This window comes from Myripristis murdjan, chromosome 9 (genome assembly GCF_902150065.1).
Source record: "Myripristis murdjan chromosome 9, fMyrMur1.1, whole genome shotgun sequence".
In the NCBI taxonomy this organism is placed as follows: domain Eukaryota; kingdom Metazoa; phylum Chordata; class Actinopteri; order Holocentriformes; family Holocentridae; genus Myripristis; species Myripristis murdjan.
In genome coordinates, this window is record NC_043988.1 from 10,023,027 (window position 1) to 10,044,716 (window position 21,690).

General features: G+C 41.7%; 1 protein-coding gene across 10 annotated transcripts in view; it reads right to left on the reverse strand.

Annotated features, from left to right (window-relative positions):
• The window catches only part of ncor2 (nuclear receptor corepressor 2), a 99,940-nt gene that overhangs the window by 40,727 nt on the left and 37,523 nt on the right, over positions 1–21,690 (reverse strand). For all 10 annotated transcript variants that reach the window (XM_030059429.1, XM_030059428.1, XM_030059430.1 and 7 more), the window contains exons 5-14: positions 20,733–20,915; positions 14,606–14,719; positions 9,878–9,934; positions 8,763–8,815; positions 5,150–5,216; positions 3,626–3,798; positions 2,937–3,030; positions 1,544–1,722; positions 526–580; positions 314–412 (exon numbers count right to left, since the gene is read on the reverse strand). In XM_030059429.1, coding sequence (XP_029915289.1) covers positions 314–412; positions 526–580; positions 1,544–1,722; positions 2,937–3,030; positions 3,626–3,798; positions 5,150–5,216; positions 8,763–8,815; positions 9,878–9,934; positions 14,606–14,719; positions 20,733–20,915 — 1,074 coding nt within the window. The remainder of the gene's footprint in view (positions 1–313; positions 413–525; positions 581–1,543; positions 1,723–2,936; positions 3,031–3,625; positions 3,799–5,149; positions 5,217–8,762; positions 8,816–9,877; positions 9,935–14,605; positions 14,720–20,732; positions 20,916–21,690) is intronic.

Here is a 21,690-nt window from a genome sequence, read left to right on the forward strand (position 1 = left end):
TAATGCGCCATTTCATTAGCGCCCGCTGCCACAGAGTTTAATAGACAGCACATGATCTGAGGCTAAGTAATAACTGAAAGCTCATTAGCAATGGAAAAGACCAGTGTTAAAAAAAAAAAAAAAAACTATACTGACACATTAGTGCTGACATGACATGTTTAGCTGAACACATCACATGACCATCTTGTTTATAAGACCTTTGGTGTTTTTCTGAGCTGTTAGCATCATGGGAGGTCTACAGCTTGGACTACTTCAGCATTCATCAAAGACATTTCTACCAATACAGAGAAGCTGGAGTGGTGAGACATTATACCTGGCTTCTGCCCCTGCGCCTGTAGTTTCTCCGCACTATATTCTTGTAGTTTTCATTCTTTTTGGTCAGGTAGTAAAAGAGCACGCACTCCGCCACCGTCTGAAACATAAAAGCCATGTCATTCCTCTTGAACACTCACTTCCTGAGAAGGATGAATTACACTAGAAAACCACAAAAGAAGCATTGCATCACACAGATCATTCTGACCATACCTTTCTCTCCAGAAAAGATGCAATCAGGCCAAAGTTTTTTGGGTGCTGAATGAACCTGTGGGATGAGAACAAAGACATTGTTGCATGCTGCTGGTGGAATCATTTGAAATCACTGTCAGTTGCTAATGTACACTCCGCATCACAGACAAATACAAAGAGAATAAGTTAGGAGGCGATGTGCCAACCCAGACCAAGAGCACTAACATTCACTAATATAGACTTAGACGTATACCGAAAATTATTAGATTTAGCCCACATTAAAATATCCTGCATCAAATGACTCAACCAATTTCACCTTGGGGATCAATCAGGTATTTTTGATTCTGATTCTGGCATCACTCTACACAGCAACCAGTTGTAAATGATCTCCTAGTCGTGTTTGCTTCGCACAAGGTCATTAGGGTAAGACTGTCAAGATCTTGCTTTTGCAAGTGGATTGACTTGACTGTCACTGTTTTCACTGCTGTGGGTTGGATTCAGTTTGGCAGGTTGAAACGTCTCCTCCAGTTTCTCACGAAAAGGGAAGAACCACTTCCTCACCGCCAACTCACTGACCGTAGATAGGTCACAGACATTTCACAGTAACTAAAGCCTATACTTCATCTTGTTACTGATAAAAACACTATAGAGCAATTTGTGTACTGGACATGACAGTAGAAGCTACCCTGGAATTTGACTAAAAATATAAAAACCAAGACATATTTACTGTCTAACTAGAAATTAAATGGAGATAAACAGAAAATAACTGAAAATCTCAAAAAATAAAACAAACACAAAGAGGGTTGCAGAAACATTGTTTTCATGGTGTAAAATGAACACTAGCTAAGTGCTGACTAATTTTGGCCAGCAGCTTTAAGTTCATTCAGTTATTACTGTGCTATGTCCACCTAAGACACTGGTCTATAGAAATCACTGTATTCAACCACAACCATTCCAGCAAGTAAGAAATAAGACTAAACAGAGAAATGTTTCAATTTCAGTGTCATCAAGGCTACAAAAGATGCATTTCTCATCTTACTTCTCTCTGAAAGTGTCCTTCTCCTGCTCACTCCACATGTTCATGACCTGCCGGTCCTTGTAGACCTTCATGGGATCGTCCATCAGGCCATTCATGTTGATAAACTTGATGCGCTGCTGTTCAGCATCAAATAGCATCGGAGGGATGACCGCCAGCTGTCGCATTTGCTTCTCCGTGTTCTGACACACAAACACACATACACACACACACACACCAGACAAAGAAAACAAAGACAAATACAGAAACCAATAGTGTCTGATTGAGTGGGTTGGTCTTAAGGGGGAAGCTATCTGACCACATAGTGCTAAATAAACATGCACAATATGAAACTCAGTGTGGTAATACACTCCATGTTAAAAGTGTGTAAGAGTTCAGAAGACAAATGAGGAAGTTATGCTAAGACGCATACCAGTGATTTGCAACATCATAGGTTTCAATCCAGCTCGTGAACTCTGTCAAATGTCACCTTGCCTCACCTCTCTAATCTTTCCTGTCACTCTTCACTGTAGAGTCTAATGAAGCAAAATGTCTAAAACAACAGGAAGTGTGCATGTGCGAGGAGGAAGATAGGAGCACTGAGCTGCTAGCTCGAGGGGGAGTGAGAAGGCAGCCAGCGCTTTTTGAAACAAGATAAGGTCGACCAGATCGGACATGCTGCTCAGCTGACTGGACCCCTGCTTGGCATGATGATGTGTCCAAAAAATAAAATCTAAATTTTCTACAATTTACTAACTACAATTACTGACTGACCGTAATCTTAGTGGGCATGATCATGTGACTCGCACATTTCTGGGCAAACACACTCTGTGTTGATGAGTGAATTGTTTGGCTTGTTGACAGACCACTCTGCTCAGAGCACATTATACCATATGTCGTCAAAATCTCTATTTTACAGTTTAGTCATTTTTTACATTGATTTAAAATAGAAATCCAAATTATGGCTTTGCCCAAAACAGGAGCTGATGTTTGACTGGATAGAGCATAAATCAAGTTGTGGAATGACTATTTTGAATTTGAAGTAGTGCCTGTATTATGTTGTATGAATGTCACTGGAGAGCAGTCGTATGGAATCCAGAAATTATCCAAGTGCCTGGCGTCTTTTTAAATCGAGAGCAGTGTCCTCTCTAAAGATGAGATAACAACATTTTTTATCAGCTGTTCAACAATAGTAAAGAGTGAGGTTGGAACTTACAACCTACAAAAACTACCACCACAAAGAAAACAGATAAAGCACAACGAGAAACACTGATATTCTAGATATTACTCTGATCACAAAAAGCAGGATGTAGCCAATTACCTCTTTTGTGTTGAAGAATGTTTGAGAGTTGGATGCAAGTACTGTGTGCTATTAGTGGTGGCTACTGATGTTTCAAAACAGAACAGATGCACTCACCTCTTGTTCTGATATGCCATCGATGATCTCGGAGACTTCGTGTTCACTGCGAGCTGCTGATGAGGTCAGCCCACCTCCACGCTGCCCCACACGGCTACAAAAAAAATAATACAGGAGACGTGTTACTCAGAACTTTAAAACACTCTACTGTAGCTGAGCAAAGTGCATCACACAGGGATCCAAAGATACAACAACTCCTAGTCCTCAGAAAAAGTCTTCAAAATGTGCAGAGGCAGATGAATTCTCTGATCAGTAACTAAATCAAGCTGTCAAAGCCAATGCCAAGAAACTGTTTTGGGTGCATTAGGTCCACTGACATCTAAAATGACAGACAACTATAAATAAGAGAAGGCTAAAAGAAGACCTTATTCCCACTAAAACAATAACTATGAAAACATCCAAAAAGATATAAAATTTTTGGTTTTTGGATGCAGAGATGAGGATTAAACAAACCGAAATTTTCAGAAATAAAGGGATAAGAGAAGTTGTTGGTTTGCCACACTATATTCTTCATTTGCTGAGAACTTATCACAGTTACAGTGTAAATGCTTGAGCAACAATATATTGTTATATTTTGTAGCTTTTTTGTAGTTGTTCTGGATGTGAACTGGCTTTTATTCAGTTCAGCAACTTGCCTGTTGATAGAGGACAGAATGGGAAATATCTCATAGCTGTTCCTGTGGTCTCACCTCTGCATGCGCTCCTGCAGCTCTCTCTGCTTGCGGATCTCTGGGAATTGCTTCTCGTAGTACTCGCGCACCTTGCTCTCCTTGGCTCGGCGCCGCGGGTTGTTTTCTATGCGCTCCACTTTCTTCTCCCAGGCTTCCATCAGCTGGTCGTAGCGCTGGCAAAATTTCTGTTCCTGAGAGGCCACGGACACAGAGAAGCACTAAACCCACTGCAGAAACACTTGAGCAAATATCAAAAGGTCTTTATTTGTTTTCATTTTAGATGTCAAGAAGTATGAATTACACGCCACAGAATTTAAGGACGGAGAGGCAAAACGATTAATCTCTAGTTTTCACTAAAACAGAACAATTCTAAACATACCTACAGATTGTCATAAGAGCCAAACACATCAATATAAGACTGCTTTAACACTGACAAATTATATTCGTATTAGTGGGAAACAGGGTTGGAATGAAACTAAAAGAGTGTAGCCATGTGTCATTTCATTTTTCTGCCATAATACTGCCCAAAAATCATCTTTTGCCGTCAGTGTTTCAGGTATATCCTGGCATGCTCCTCCACATGTTTGGAGTGCGCAGTGTGCTGTTGGTATTCTATGGGGAGTCTGGCCTTGAGCCATGACTCTGGCAGAGGACGGCCCACTGTTTTCCCAACTCGTCCACAGGCTGGCTGTAAAGCAGACCATTAACCCTGGAGGAGACACGACCCTCAGTGGGCTCATAAACTACGAGGAGACGTCTCCCCTAACTCTGCCCATCAGAAGCTACGGCCCCCACTTACACACAACAGGAGAGGGGAGTGGACACAGGCCTACAACTCAAAAGATCTGATATAGATGCTGCATGAGAGCATGGTTCTTCTTTGCTTTTCAGCATTGCAATAGTTAAAAAAAAAAATCAATGAAGAGATGGTTGTAACTGCAATACAATTTTGCTTAGAAGGACTTAAAAACAGAAAACAACAACAACACAAAAAAAAACTTTCCCTTCAAATCATTTCCAACTTTTAGATTGATGCAAATTTCACAGTAAAACTATGGATTTGATTTGCAGTAATGATTTTCTGTCAGGGCAGTTAATCTGAGGATGTCCGCCTGGCTCTGGCATCAGAGCTCACCCCATCGATCCCTGCTTTATTTATAACTGTGCTCTTTGACTCAGTCTCGCTCAATCACTGACAGGCAAGAGCACACTCAAACCTGCACAATGTTAATTACAGTGCTTGGCTGACAGTCAATTCAATGGACAAAAGAAAAAAAAAAACACTGGGGCCATCTTTGTGGTGACAGTATGACAGAAATCTTTTTTAGCCTTTTCATTTCTCAAAAGCAGTCTCTGTTCCCCAGGGCACAGTGCAAGTTCTGACAACAGATCATGCTCACTGAGCTCGGCAGAGCGCTCTTCCTCTTTGGTCTGCTTAAAATGGCCACTCATTTCAAGGAGCAGCTGGCCCAGTTTCAGACGAGTCATCTGTCATGGGCCGGGTCCCAGCAGAGAGTCAAGAGTGTTGAGTTCTCTACTCACCCACTGCTTACGAGCATGATTTCTCCTCTTGAAGTAAAGGATGAGCTTCTTCCTCATCGCCTGGTTTCTGTGAGTGTTGAAGAAAACAGTGGGGGAGTGAGAAAGTAATAGGAGAGGGATGAAAAGAGGAGAGAACATACAGAGAAACGGGACAATCAGTTCAGTCAGTGCCACTGGTTTCATTACATTGTAAATACAAGACATGAATGTTATTAGGAAAGAGTTATATTTCATCTCCAGCTCTTACAGTACAAATTTTAAACCCTCGCTGCACCTTCTCCACCTCCTTTCTTTGCCCCATAAACAATGTCTCTCTCAGACATGCACAAACACCCTCAAACACACATACACTCAGACACAAGCGATGGCTGACCTTGTATGCGACTGCTAAGTCGATAAACTCAGAATCACTTGTGCTGGGAACGGACAGAGAGAGGAGCCAAACTTGTAAAGCTTGTCTGGCTGGGAACGGCCAGCCACAGTGCTTCAAATAAAGGTCAGGGCCAGTAATCTGCTTAGGCAGCCACTCCGTTTGTCTCTTTCTTTGCTGCAAGTCTGAGTTTTATTCCTGACACTTAATCTGTCAGTTGTAAGGTCACGTTCTCCACTGATTAATGTAATCTTATTCTACATTAGTCACTTCAGTTGGGCCGCAGGGTCTTCCAGGTCACAGACAAGGACAAGAGGGGAGGAAAAGCAGGGCAGTAGTGCTGTTTTTGTGATGCTGAAGGAATAAACACACAGGATGACCTATTCGTTATTAGCAAAAACAGGTTATCTGCAATAACAAATCCATGTTAAATCTAAACACACCCTGTCCAACACACACACACACATAAAAAGTGATAAAATCACACAACCAAAAAAAAAAAAGCAGACATTTTCAGCCAAGTAACTGCAGCACAGGGAGAAATACACTCAAATCCACCTAGAGGCTGTGTCCACACAAATCATGGCACATATTGGGTGAGGAGCAACAACGCAGTGCAGAAGCAGGCCTGACAGATTAAGCCCTTTAAGGACAGAGATGGCATTGTCCTCTGGACACCAGATGGTGCAGGGAAAGATTAGTTGCCCTGAACCCCTACAAAAGGTTTTCTTTGTCCTGCACTAAGCCTGTGCCATTTCTGAGAAACTGGAGTACACTGTAATTTAGTGTAAATACCTCCAAAACATGCAGAAAGTTACATTACACTAACTCACAGTTATAGGGAAATGTTCTCCAGTGGAACAACTGCAGTGAGCAAAAACTCTTTATACTTCATACACAATTTCTTTTTTCATAGTCTGCATGTTAGAGAGAGGTGTTTTTCTGCAACGAGTGCGTAGTCAGAGCAGTGTGTGTATGGGAAATTAAAGTGAAATACTGTCCAACAGAAGGTGGGCTCAGCAGAGGGAGCGGATGGGGATTCAGATAGTGAGGGCTCCACAGAGCTGTGGTACTCATCTATCCCAGCACAGGTGAGTGCCAAGGTTATCAAACCGGTTTGCAGCACAAAGAAGTCAATTGTGCTGGGTCAAAGCTACACTGTGATATTTAATAACACAAATATGGAAAGAGAGAGAGAAAAAGAGAGAAAGTGAGAGAGGGAGAGAGAGAGAGAAAGGAAGAGAGAGGGGGGGACATTTCAGATAATTGGTTTGAGGCAATAATACTGATCAAAAGGTGCAGTGATCAAAGGAGTGAAGACAGTTCCCAGTGTTAGAGGGCAAGGACCTCTTATGATATGCCACTGTGCCCAAACCTCAGTGCCAGAGGGCAAAATTATAACCCTACTGCAGACCTCTGATCTGTCTCAGTGATTCGTAGTTGTAAATGTTACCACTGGAATTGAAAAACTGTTGTCTTTGGTGACCCGTAGACTCACTTAGTGGTTGTGTTTTTTTGTTTTTGTTTTTTTCTTTTGCAAAGACATTCCCCTCTCCATGTAAAGGCCGCAGAGAGTAAACAGATATACAGAGAATATATAATGTGAAATTGTCTCAATTAAACTGAATAAATGGAACCTGAAGAAAGAAAGAATATATATATATATATGTATATATATATATATATATATATATATATATATATATATATATATATATATATATATATATATATATATATATATATATATATATATATCTTTTTTTTTTTTTTTTTTTTTTCTACAGTGCATAATAGTGTTGCCTAAATTCAGAATCAGCTATAGCTTTGAAACCTCGGTGGTTAATTTTTGTGTAACTAGAATGTTTCTCAATTATTGCCCAGTACTAACAACAACTTGTTCATCTCATATTCAGTAATTCGTGCTTGCCCTGTGTTTGTATCTCAAGCTGTCTTTGTAACAAGGTGGCCAGACTGTGTGTGACAAAAATATTTTGCTGGCAAATATTTCAGGTACAACTTGACTGAGCAAGAAAATAGTTTTACCTACAGAGGTGGGATTTGGACAGGTGGCACAATATTTATTGACTAATAGGCTACTATGATAGTGAAAGACAGCTAACCTACAGGAGTCAAGCTGTATAGTGGAGTGGATATCTTCTTCATGACAACACACTGATGAATCATGCGGTTATCCTGATTACTCCAGGACTGTTGTAACTTTAACTATAAAAATAGATGATCCTGCATATCTCGCTGCTAGGTGCCATGGGATTGAGCAGCATATGTTGTTGTTTGTATATTTATTCCATTGTAATACTCCAATACCACAAACAAGTACAGTTAGGAGGACTCTTCTTTTTCTGACTTGGGCCCTTCTTTGTGTTCTGTAAGTTCATCTTGCATGTCTCCCAAATCATACTATGGACACAATACAAACACAGGAAAACTTTACTGCAAAATTTTACTGCAATAGTGTCATTTTCTGTATCCATAATACTGTGCTATGGAAACTGATATGATAACAATATATTAAGGTTAATATTACAGATGTAGGGGTTTTCAAGTATTGTAGATACCCATATGAATCTGGATAAATATGGCAAGACAGAGCTAAGAAAGAAGAGGGAAAAGATGTTCCCTACTTACGGATGCACAGCAGAATAATATCAAATTCACATATTTTAATCATCATCCATCTAAATTGACCTTGCGTTAGTTTGTCAATAGCATTTGATGTCAACCCAAGGATCCTGATAATAAAATTCAATGTCCTCACTGAATACTAACAGCAACATATAAATTATGAGTCATTTGAAACAGCTAGACTTGTTGAAATGCTGCCAATATTTCATAGGAAGTTGGCAATCTAAGTATTACATGGTGACAACCAAGTATGCCAGTACTGACACTCCAAACATGGAAAAAAGGCTAGCAAAATTATACTTAAGAACACAAACAATCCTGTCAGTTGCATTTGCCCTATTTACTTCTCTTCTAAAAAAATACAGAGATGCCTTTTGAAATGTCATTATGAAGTAGGTATGAGAACTCAGAGTCAGCAAAGTGGTAGACACCTATCCCTCATACACACACACGTACGTCATACGTCATGTCCTTATGTGTGTGTTTTGTTTTTTTTTAACCTCTATCTTTGAATGTTATGTAGATTATATTCTAGTGAGTTCAAATACAGCATTTTTAAGTGTAGAGGTGTGTGAGCTGATGCGGTGGCAAACTCACATTTTGATGTTTTCATGGTACTGCTTGGTGTCTGAGGGCTGGTTGTAGAGAGGCTGAAAGAGAAGAGCAGACAGAAAAACAGTTTGACATACACTCAGTCAGCCAATAGTTTCATAGCCTAACATGTAAAGGCCAAAAAACAGGGGGTGCACTCCATCTTTCCTCCATATGAACTCACCTTGTCCTGGATGGATATCAGAGGAGAAAACTCAGTCGCAACCACCCATTCCTCTCTTTGTGAAAAAATGTTAACCAGGTAGTTTGACAGAATAGAAGCTCTGATTGCAGGCAGCCTAATAACTTAGCTAATTCAGTGCATAGATATCACTGAAAATGCACATCCTCAGGGAGACACAAGCGCCTGTCTTGTGTTAACCTTGATACTCCAGGCAGGTGTTCCAAAGCTCAACAGATAATTCATTTAAACAGGGCCAACTGATTAAATTCACCATAAAATACAGCAGTATGCAATTTCTCAAATCTGAACTGACCAGTTTAACAAATAGGCATTAGAAATGTAATATACTGCAATGTAAATATGTAATCCATACTTGATTCTTGACGATTACTTGTTTGCAGTTTGGAGTTCAATAATCCTGATATTTCATCAGCTTCAAGTGCCTCCATTCCAGAACGCTACGACTGATAAGGTGCAACTGTGCTGCATCCAGCAATAACTAAGAATGAATAATGTGTGCTTAATAATGATGTGAGAGCCCGTGCCAGTTTACTTGTTGCTCTCACTGCAAGACTTCAGAACATTGCTCTCACTGGGAAAAAAGGCAGTGACAGTGCATTCTACCAGAAACTGCTGTGGTTAAAAAAAAAAAAAAAAAAAAGAGACAGAAATGGCAGGGCATTGATCAAACAAGGCCTTTTTCAGACATAGACTTAGGTGAGCAAAGCAGCAGCTCTTTCCCCCAAACATAACTGGTAATGGAAGCAGCCCTGTTCTCAATGGCCATCCACCTCAGAACTGGAGACATCCTTTGATTCAAACAAGCTGTTTCCTCCCATACTTTCAAAGTCCATCCTGCCCTCCAATAACACCCCCCTACCCCCTAAAAAAAAAAATCCCATGTAACAGAATATTGACTTAAAGTTTCCATACTCACCAATTCCACCCTGGGCCCCAGTCCCTCCAGTATCCTGTGAGCCTCTTCTGCCTTTTTCTGGTAAAGAAGCAAAAACAGACAAGCAGCACATGTTAGCCTGCTGCCTGCACCTCTGCCATCACCACGGCAACGCAATGAACACGCTCACTCGATCACTGAGGTTGGACCATGGCACGCTGGCTGGATGGATGGCTGGGTTGGTTGGATGCTCTGCCTATTATTAGAGCTTTTAACTCAAGCTGGGCTGCAGCTCCTCGTCTCAGCTCCCTCTCTCCTCTCTCAGAGAAAGAGATTACTCACCTCCCCCGAGCAGAGAGAGAGGTAGAGAGAGGATGCAGGCGGGCAGGAGAGTGAGTGGGAGTGCAAGAGAAAAGTGAGTGGGAGAGAAAGAGCAAAAAGCTGGGAAGGGAGGGAGTGAGGGAGAGTGGGAGAGAGTTAGTAATAGGGCTTTGGTGCTTATCCCATAAGAGAGGTCTGATGAAAGACAGAGAAAAATCTCACCTCCAGCTCACCACCAACAATGTTCAGCCTCTTAAAAAACAATTCCTGCCAGCTACCAAAAAGGGAGAGAGGAGAGGTGTTGGGGCATGAAGATGGGCAGCCACAAACCCCATCTGTGTCTCTCTGCCATGGACAACCTCGCCACAGCTCAGCTCCTCCATACACTTTATATTTAGCCTTTCCAGACAATGTGTGAGCAGTGTCCCAGGCTACCCCGCTCACTTACTCACTCTGTCTCCATCTTCACTCCACTTTTTGCCTCCTTCCACTCTGTACCTCTCTCCGCTTCATCGATCAAATAGATTCTCCTTGGTGACATACCACATGCTCTGTTGCTTTCCATCACACTTCATTTCCTTCAGTGACCGCAGCAGTGTGACTGGCAGGAGTGACAGACACACAGACAGAATGGAGGGACAGTGACAGAGGAATGGGCGCAGAGAGACAGAAAAAGAAAACAGAGCGAGGATGTGGGAGAAATGTAAGAGGAGACAAGAGAGACAGAACCTGCCAGTATATGTGCCCATCAACCTTTATTCTTCAACACCAACCAAGTCACGTCAGTTCCTGGTCCCTTTCACTTGTCTTCCCTATAGACTTTGAGATCCGGTCATAAGTTTAAATACAGAATCACACTAACAGACTTGGATGTAAGATCAGAGTGGAGATCATGCACACAGCTTAACTTGACTCAACACAGGCTTCCAACTGGGTCACCGGTGACTAAAGCCAAATGACTTGGCACCAGATTTCAAAGTGCCCTTTTCCTGCATGTTTCCTCTAAAGACAAAAGGCAAAAGGAAGCGCTGACAGGATATGTTTGCAAATACCATCCCACAAATGCAAATACGGCCAAGTTATGCCATTGCCACTCCACAAGTCATTTTGCATCAATCCTATTTTTTCCTCATTCCTGTTGCTTCCTCATCACTGAGTAGGTGTAACAGGCTGCAGAGTATTGCCTCAGAGAGCCCACTAGCTACAGGAGCTGTTAATGAGCAGCAATTATTAAAAGAAGCCTTTCATCCTCAGGGAGGAAGGAGGATCAAGTATTTCTCTCCATTTACTGGCCATGATTCTCCAAGCACAACCGAGAGAGCAAAACAACAGAACACTGACCCCAAACACTTGAAATATGACTTGCTTAATCTGAATACTGGCAGTGAGAAATCCAGCAATAAACTGTGGGGGGATAGGATGCAAAGAAAGAGTGTAGCAGAGTGTAACCTTTTCTATAACAGTGTTGTTAATCACAAAGAGATGTGCTGGTCTTGTAACTGCCTCTTAAGTCTATCTCAGCTGTTCACATACACAGACCACCTCATCACAGAGGCAGGCACAGAGGTAGGCTGAACCACCTCAATCACTCCCCCCTGTGGTAACACACTGGGAGTGCTACCAAAAGAGGGGCAAAAAGAAAAACAAACACACAGTGGCCTTATCATAACCTATTAAGCTGTACTGCTGTTACATGCTGCCTGCAGACAACAGTGTGCCGCCTAGTCATCAACAGCACACAGCAAGGAGGTCATAGAATAAGAGGAAAGCATGAAGCAAGACAGTGTTCCCTCAGGGAAATGTACTCCAAAATAAATTGGAGCAAAAGAATATTTGGAGCATAATCTGTGGAAATAAAAATTTGGGTACATACACTACTAAAATGGTGGCACTGTAATACCATGACATCTGGGGAATACAGGAGAGAACAGAGAGAAGAAAACACAGAGTGTGTGTGAGAGGAAGAGTGAGCGCACTTTGGCTGAAGGACCGACTCAATACAGCATAGCCACAGAGCACAGCTCAAAAGGATTATGATAATGCAGCCTCAGTGAGGCTTTCCGCTCTTGTGTTTATGTCCGTGACTGCCATGTCCCAAATATGAGAGGAGTGAACTCGAGTTGAGCCATCCCGGGGGTTTGACAATAGGCTGTCGGCGGGATGTGGATGTAACCCTGTCTGGGAGAACTGGTGACACTGAGCCCAGAGGGGACAGATGACACCGCTATGACACTGGTTCAGAAAGGCACTGAGGCTGGAGTAATTACAGCCAGGTGCTGAAGCGCACACACACATATCCACACTCATCCTTCCTTAACAGCTTCACTACAGCCAAAGGGAGGAGAGGGGTTAATACATACTAAATTCCTCATGTACTCAGACACCTGGTATGAGCTTCACCCTAGGGAACCGCACACTATATATACCTGCAAGCAGCACAAACTCTACATGTAACATTAAGCCTTGAATCATGGAATTTCATAAAATATGCATCAAGTGAATATGCAACGGGGTCACCACGGCAATGGGCTTATAGTGCGTGCAGTCTAAAAAATAGCTGAAGAAGCTGCTGAAGTCTGGAGTGTGGAGGAGCATGTAGCAGGCGAGAGTACTTCCTGGCAGCCAGAGGGAAGTGGAAAGTGTTACAGGGGTCAGGGTACATTGTGGAGTAAGCCATGAGTCATCTTTAAACTTCCAGCCCTTCAGATGAGCCAACCTTAAGGAATCTGCCGTGTCCTGCTGCTGCATGTACTCTGAGGTGCTGTGAATCAGCTCTACTTGATGAGTGTGAGGGTAAAAGGAGAGCAGGACATTCCCATATTATGATGTTACATGTTAAAATGTGTGCTTCTCTGGGCATTTTGCCATGAGCATAAGTCATGCGTGTGTCCACCATTTTTCCTATCATTCTAAACTGTATCAATAATGATAATAATAGTAATACTACCATCACTACTACCACTAATATTAAAGTGAGTCTTTATTGATCGGCATAGAAAAGTTTTCTTTTTGCTTGCACCCATTTCAAGAGAGGTCAAAGAGCAGGCATCAGCTGCAGAACACGAACCCCATAACTAATACAAATTCACTGTGGCGTAGAGATGTTTCAGGAAGGTGGATGCTTGTGAACACTGGGGCTTACACTTGGGTCTTCCAAGGTCATGGTGATCTCCATACTTAGTACACGACCTTGTACTATATAGAAAAAAAAGATTTGTCTTGAATGTAGAAAAAACACAAAAATTCTGAGAGCTCTCTTTCTCTGAGCAATGAAGTTTTAACATTACTCTCATTCTCCTATTAGGGGCTTGTTCTATTAGGCTTAATCTTGGATACACTTTTATATAGTGTATGATGAGGTCCCCGTTATAAATGTCATGCACACGAAGGGAGAGGTGTTGATTTCACCACTAGGTGGACTAAGAGCATCGAGAATGACTTCATTATCAAGGTAACTGTGTTGTGCATACTGTTTACTAGACATAGAATATAATTAGATGAAGCATTCAAAATATGTTTCTATGAACACCTAAAGTTTCTCTTATATGGAAAGATATGGACGACTAAGGTGCAGGTCTTGCAGAGCTGATAGCAGAGAAAGATAAGTGTTAGTGATATATCTGTATAACCATACTGCGTAGGTGTGCGTGCATGTGAGAGATTCATCATGCCTGCTACGTTGACCTTTAGTAGCTTATTCTGTCAGGCAGAATGGCTGACAGTAGGAGTGGGAGGCTAACCTAAGAGACAGATACCTTGTGGCACTGTCTGCCTACCTTCTGTTGACATGGACTTTTGAGGATGCTGTAAAACTAGGTGAATGAAAATGACTGACCTTCAAGAATAATAACCCTCTACGGACACAGACATTACTTTATCAGTCTTTTCAGAATACCAGCATCTTGCCCAGTATTACCTAGACATGGAGTAAGCTCATCTGGCCTCTTTCTAGGAAACATCAGTACACAATGAGGCTCCACTCATAGAAGGTCTGTCTGTGGTCTGGACTTTTCAAGCTCTAGGAACTGTCAAATAGTTTCCTATGTGGTTTGTCCAAATGTGCTCCTGCTGGGTAATCCACCATCTTATCACCGAGCCCTCCATCTCCATCTCAAACACTGACTAATATTCCCATTCCTGGCACTTCAAAACCCAATGGCCTCCACCTGGTTGAGGAGAATATTCAGAAGAAGGTTGGAGACTTATTATCTTATTAGCTTATTATCTTGCATCAGCCTAGTGAGACAATAATGAACTATGGGGAACGGGTAGCCAGCTCATTTGCTCTAACTCTTGCTTGATATAATGAATATACTCTATATGTGTGATGAAGTGAAGCCAAATTCAAATGCAAGGTAATTTGGGCTCGAGTGTTGCAGGGTGGGACACAGAGTATGTGTGCTATGAGCACAAATGAACGGCTGGGGTGTGTGTGTGTCTTCAACTGACCCTGTTCTCATCGTAGATTATCTGCACCAGGCTGCGGTGCTTCGCCTCACTGGGTGGCGGTGAGATGGGACGCTCTGGCTCCTGGGGCTTCGCTGCCTCCTCCTCCAACTGTTGCTGTAACACACAAAAAACAAATCAACATGACAGTTAACCTTCAGAGGAGCACTAGGGCCATGATCACACTAAGCTGGGTAGATATGAAAATGCAGTTTTGGTGTTCCATCCACACACTAGCATTTTCTAGCATTTTCCAAAAGCCCACCATGCATACCGAAGCATCTTAAAATTCCCTATGGAGCACACACAGAAATAAACTCATGCTCAATCCTACACTATGGTTAGATCACATGACATTCTTAAGTCAGTACTTGCAAAAATGCCATTTTCCCCCTTGACACTATGATGCCAGACCAAAGTTTTTAAACTGTACACATTTAGGAGAGCACTTATGCAAAGCTCCATTTTCACCAGTGGAAAACAGCAGAAGGCCAAAATGGAGAAAAATGAAAGATACATTTTCAAATTTACCCGGCTTTGTGTGAACCTATGTTCACACAAAGCCAAGCAAACCCAAAAGGACCCAATCTACCAGCCGCCCTGTGGCTTTCTGGTTCCTGTTGAGAGGTTAGTGAGTGTGTTTGAGATCAGCCCTCGCTCCCCCTCCGGCTCTCCAGCAGGGATGAGACTAACTGTCCTATTAGCTGTAATAGCTATTAACTCCCCAGGGCCCAGTTAATCAAAGGGTTACCACAACAGCCTGTAAACAAAGGCAATGCCTGTTGTGTAGCTGGAACATTATGTGACCATAAGAGAAAAAGAGAGCAAAAGGTAGAAAGCTGACACCAGTCAGATGCTGTTAAACTTCCTCTGTGGCAACTGAGTTTGTCTATTCTACCAGCCACTTTGGAAGACACCCAAAGATTTCTTAAGGGCTACATTAAGAAAAAAAAAAAACAAAACAAAACAGAAACTTGGCTGTGGCTGGTGAATTCTCGCAAGTTCCATCTACTGTGACCAGAGTAAGAAAAAAATCCCTGACACAAAAACAGAAAGAGAGAGAATGTGGGTGGTGGAGGAGAAATCTGAGAGGAGAGGAAAGGAAGAATCTGGCAAGGTTCCTCACCACCCATCACGTGGAGTTCTTTAAGTGCTTCCCTGTCCCTCTAAATTCACTGGAAGGGGTACTGGAGGAAGAGAGGTGTGTTGTTACGTTTAGAGAGCAAGAGGGAAGCTCAGTGGGACAGAGAAGAGAAAAGCATCTCTTGGCTCATAGGGTTTGAGACTGCACCACTTTGCAATGCTGGCCAACAAACATTTACTGGAAAGGCCTTCAAGTTTATTTTCCCATCTTCTGGCGATGGCTTCATAACAAGGACCAAGATAAAGTCTTTCTAGTAAAAAGCTGGAGAAAAATACAATGTGGCAGCTATTGTCTACTGGTATTTATTGATATTGTTTATTAGTAAGTTATTGTTTTTTTCCCCCAATCTCAGCTAATGGGGCATATTTCACGCCTTCATCATAAGACCAAAACAAAGAAAATGCACTTAAATTCAAATGGTCATGGACTAATGGTCCCACAACAATACAATATACAATGCAATGATATTGTTGCATTTTATAATTGAAAAATGTACAGTGTAAACATAAAAATAAATACTGCAAATGTGTAAGAGATTGCTTTGCCTGGTTCTTATTATTGGTATAAACACCAGTGAACATTCCTTGACCAAATTACTCTACTTTGCATCATCTACTTATTGTGGAGAACTAAATTACTTATTTCAATGGAACTTTTATGTATCTCCAGTCCTTAACACACCTGACCAAATCAATCACATAGCCTGTTGACAATTACTCTTTTCAGAGGACAATACAGTTCTGTTAAGTTAACATTTCTACCGTTCAGGGTGTAGTCAAAAATCCCTGTGGAAAATATAAGTTACGTTTATTTTGGTTGACATAGGAATCACAGTAACATTTGGAACTTCAGCACATTTTGCACAAGCACCAGTTGCATTGTTGGTGTGTTTACAGCAAAATGCTAATTCATAACATCAGTCCACAGGATGTGTTTAAAACAATGGAAAGGAAAACTAAAAACAACAAAAAAAAACGAAAACAAAGGATTACATCAACAACTATAAAACAACTTTAAAATGGAATGGAGTGGATGTCCATTTAGGTGAAATATGTTAGGTACAACAAGAGTGTTAATTTTCTTTTAACCATAATTTAACACCTCTGTTAAAGGCACTGAAATCATGTTGCATTTTTAGCTCACTGAGTAAGCAGTTCCAGAATTTCACCCCTTTAACAGAGAGGACTGATTGTCCAAAGGAAGTTTTGCACATTGCGATACAACAATCCCCATTTGTAGAGCCGTGCGTGCTGACTCTACTAGAGTTTTGATGTCTTGCAATAAATTCATTAAACAGGATAGAGGCATGATTGTGTAGACATTTGAAAACAAGCTTCAGGTTAGAGTAGCTAATGAAGTTTTCAAAGCTGAAAATGTTGTATTTCTTCAACATGTAACAATGGTGCCCGCTTGTTTTTTTTGTTCATGAATTTTATTGCCTGGTTGTACAATAAATTGCACTGTGAGGCTTGCGACCGAGTAGCGATGCAGTAAGCTGGGCTGTAGAAATAAGTAAGTATCTTCTGATAGCTCTAAAGCAGTTAAGATTTGATTGAACCTTTCTGCAGATGTTTTTCATTTGTTTATCGAATCTTAAGTCCTTAGTTCTTGCCATAATCAATTTCACCAATGACCTTGCTCTTAATTCTTGTCAGTCTTTCATTTTCATATTGTTTATGTATAGAAAAACAGATTGAAACTATTTCTTTTAACATTCATTGTTACGCGAGAGGATTCAAGCCATTGTGATACAGAATTTAAGGATTCAGTGAGCTGATCAGTGGCCTTACCAGGTGTTCTGGCAGATGTAGAAATAGCTGCATCATTGGCTTACACTTGGTAGCCAAGACCAGGATGACACTTCGGTAAGTCAATTATGCACATGCTAAAAAGCAGTGGGCCTAACACTGATCCGTGAGGCATCTCTATGCTAACTGCACAAAGGGAGGACGTTTCCCTGTTGATTCTCACACACTGAACTCTTCCCTTCAGGCAGTAGTCAGGGAGTCAAACCACTGTGAAGCCTGGTCAGAGAAGTGGCAATTGCATAGCTTGGATGTCAGCACACTATGGCTTGCAATATCAAAAGCTCAAAAATCCAATAGGACTGTTTCCATAGCTTGTCCAAAAAAACTTGTTTCAATTAAATGTCAATTTGCTGTCTCAGTAGAATATGAGGGTCTGAATGATCAAAATTGAAAAAAAAAAACAAAACAAAAAAAAAAAACCCAAAAATTAGAGTATATGTTACAATTTTATTAAAAAAAAAAAAAAAGAAAGAAAGAAAGTGGGAAAACTTTGTTCCCTTGTGGAAGACTTATGGAAACTGTATGAGCAGCACACGCGTTTATGAGAGTGAAGCGAAGACACAAGTTTGGGGGATATGAAAGTGAAAGTAACGCAAACGCACCTGCACTGTCTTATATCTACCAAACAAAAACAAAGATGCATAGAGGGCTGCCTAAAAAGAGGTCACTTTCGATCATGTGTTCGTGGTTTCATTATACAGGAAACCATCATCTGCAAACTGTTATAGAGAGTGGAAATATCAGTAACCTATTTTACCACCTGCAGATAAAACACGCCAGCAATGTCAGTAACAGTACTGTTATTTTTTGTTGTAGGTTTTTGAAAATAAAGAGTGATCCTTAAGTTTAATGCCTGCACTTATATTAACAAAACTGTTGAAAACCTCAGGGGAAAAAAAGCATCTTTATCCTAGTTAATATTTTTCAAATGACATCACTACAAATGAGTGGATATGAACTGCCAGTGGTGCCCAATCCAGTATCCAGGTTTTCCTACCAATCAATCACTGCACCAGATGATTTCACTTCTGAGTGGGTCACCTTCTTTTTGAAGAAATGTAAATCAGTCAGATCAGCTGCCATAGCAGTTGGTTACGAGTAAAACCATGATGAGCCATACCACCATTAAAGGAGTAAGACCTGTTTATTATGTTATAAATTCTCATTCATGTGTTACATTTTCTTCCTCTTTGTGATATAAGTTTTCAACCTTAATAACCTCCCTGAAAAGCAACACCTAAAGCCTAGGAGCAACAGTGCATATCACATTTTTTGAAGGCTGTGGTGGACAGATATTTTACTGACAAAATTTGGCCACAAGTGTCAGTGTGCCCTCATTTATGTTCTAATTTTTTTTACAAATACATATCCAGCACTATTTATCATATAGCTTTGACACCTACATGTTGCATAACAAAAAGTATCGTCTCCCTCAAGTGAGTATAAGGACATATTGATAAAAATGTTTCATACTTTCTAATTTCACACATCATTTGCCTGAAATGTTTGGATGAGACTTCAGGACAGCATCAATGGCGTGCAAGCTGTAAGCTACAGAGAGGGCTTTCAGCTGTAGCTGTCTGGAGTCTTGGCTGAGTGTCAGTGAGTGGCGTGCGGTGAGCTTATCTATAGTAAAGCTGATCCCCTGGCCCTCCTCTCCTGTCCTGGGCCTCAGCAGGGGGAACGGCGGCCTCCAGAGGATCCACATGAGAGTGAAGCATGATGGATCATCGTGTGCCACGATCAGCCCGGATAAGCATCTGGCACGGGAAACACATACATTCCCAGAGAGCCCCCCTTCCCTTCCCAAACCCACCGCTGAGTAAAATAAAATAAACCAGCTGTCTTGAGCCTGGCTGACATGACATAGGCTGGCAGTAACCTAAGCCCCAGCCCCCAACCCCCCCAGCACTGCTAGAACTCTTTAAATAAATTTTTACCATACCACTTAATTACTCCAGATGTTTTAATGCTTGAAGGGAGCTGCACTGTTTAAAAAAGAAAACATCCATAAAAAAAACATTGTGTGTGTGTTGAGGGAGGGTAAGGGGAGGGGTCTCAATTTATTTTTCTAGGTAGCAGAGCTTGCCCTCTCAATCATTCACAGGCCTCACTACTGCCACCGTGCCACTCCAGCTGCATTGCCCACCCCATGTAGCCCCTCACAGTAGACTGTACCACCGGCTTCAGGTTGCTTACATTTATGGAGCTGTATTTTGTGTGCCATCCAAAGAAGGGACCGGGTGCCTGGACATATTGCCATGGCGGTGGAGGGTTGGGGATGGGAAAAAAAGGGCTGCACCACAGAGCGTCTCTGCTAAACATGATGTGGCAGGCGGCCAAAAGGGAGACAGTGAGGGAGGAATATGAGTGGTTTAACAGTCACAAAACCTCCACCATAATCCTCCTCTCCCCCCCGGGGGAGTTGTTATTTATAGCCTTATATATTTTTAACCTACTTTTCTCCTAAATAAAAAAGCAAGAAGGAAGGAGAAGAGAGAATGCAGCTGCCTGGAGGAGAGAGAGTACACTGAGCAAAAACCAACTTCATAGCTTCAATGCTGCGATTACAACACAACAAAGTCTCTGTTCAAGACTTTATTGCATCAATGCCAACTGAAGCCTGGCAGGGACAGTCGTATTGGAAAACCACATGTGAAACATTTTGAAAAAGCTAGACACTGCTGCTAAGCAAATTCAATGATGATGCCAACACTGGCAAAGACTGAAACATCTACAAGCATGACGGATAAAGTCTTAATGCGTAGGTAGCTTATTGTGCCTTTAAGGCATGTCTAATCAAATATGAGCTGAATGCAAAAAATTACCTAACAAAGTTCTATCTACAAGGGCTAAAATGTTGTTTAGCACCATTTCTTTGGTAGCATATTTAATTTCAACTCAACTTTGCTTGTTGTCACACATTGTTTCTGCATAAATGTTCACCACTTGATATTGCCAAGGCCCTGCCTACTTTTTTCTCTAATATTGCCTAGTAGTGTTATCCTTGTGGCCAAAAGCATTTAATTGCCGGACATGTCATATTTACAAGTTCCAAAATCAGACCAAAGGGCATAGCAGGACAACTTGGAAGGCAGCCTCTAAAGTCTACAGTCTCTAAAAAGGAAGCCAACACACCTAATCTGAAAGTTACCACCAGACCAATGAGTGCACAAACCTGTTTCTTGCGTAGCTTGCAGATCTGCTGCTCCACCATAGTGATCTCTCTGTCCACACGGTCCATGTTCTGGATCAGCTCTTCCTTGGAGAAGCGAGCTGGCACCAGATCCAAGTCGGGGTCCATATGGGCCGGGCTGACAGGAGAGATTGGCTCTAGCTTCCCCATGGCACTGCCACGCTCCTGAGGAAAACATTGGATAGCAAGCATGAGCTTGGTCAAATACCTATTATGTCACAATAAGAGAAAGAAAAAAACAACTCTGCATTACAGGCCTCAGTCAATCTATGTTGTCAATACAAAACATTCATATTTTCCTGAGGGGAGTGGGCAGAATGAGGAGGAAAAAGAGCAGATGCCAGTGACAGACTTATGACGAGGAGTTGGTTGTCTAACAGTATGTTTAGATAAGACTGATTGACAGACAGCAGACACCTGACACTGACCTAATAATAACACTCAGCAGAGGAGATAGACCCTCTATAGATCTAGCCTGACCATCTCTGAGGACTGAACTTGCAACTCCACCCAATACATGGTGTTTCAATCTCCCACTCCTCCTGATTGTGATCTACACTACAAAAAAATTGTGCAAACACTGTCTGTGCATACTTGGGGAAGTCAACACACTCCAGTAATTAAGTCCTGTGGGTAATGAAAGCCAGTGTCAGTGTCTTACAGTCAGCAGACCACACTAATGAATATGAGGTCACAGCCTCTCTCGCCAGGATTATACACAAGAGTACTGGTAGCTGGCTCTACTTGAGAGTCTTTGTGTGAAATATTTTGTTGTTAAGACAGAGGGGATAATCATGAGGTAGTACAGCAGACATGGAGTTGAAACTCCCGACTCAAGGGGCGATCATTAACCATGCCTTCCAGCTCGAAAATGGAAATGTGTGACTGCAACAGGATAATCCACAGTGTGTCTCATCATCTGTGCAGCCTTACTGATTAG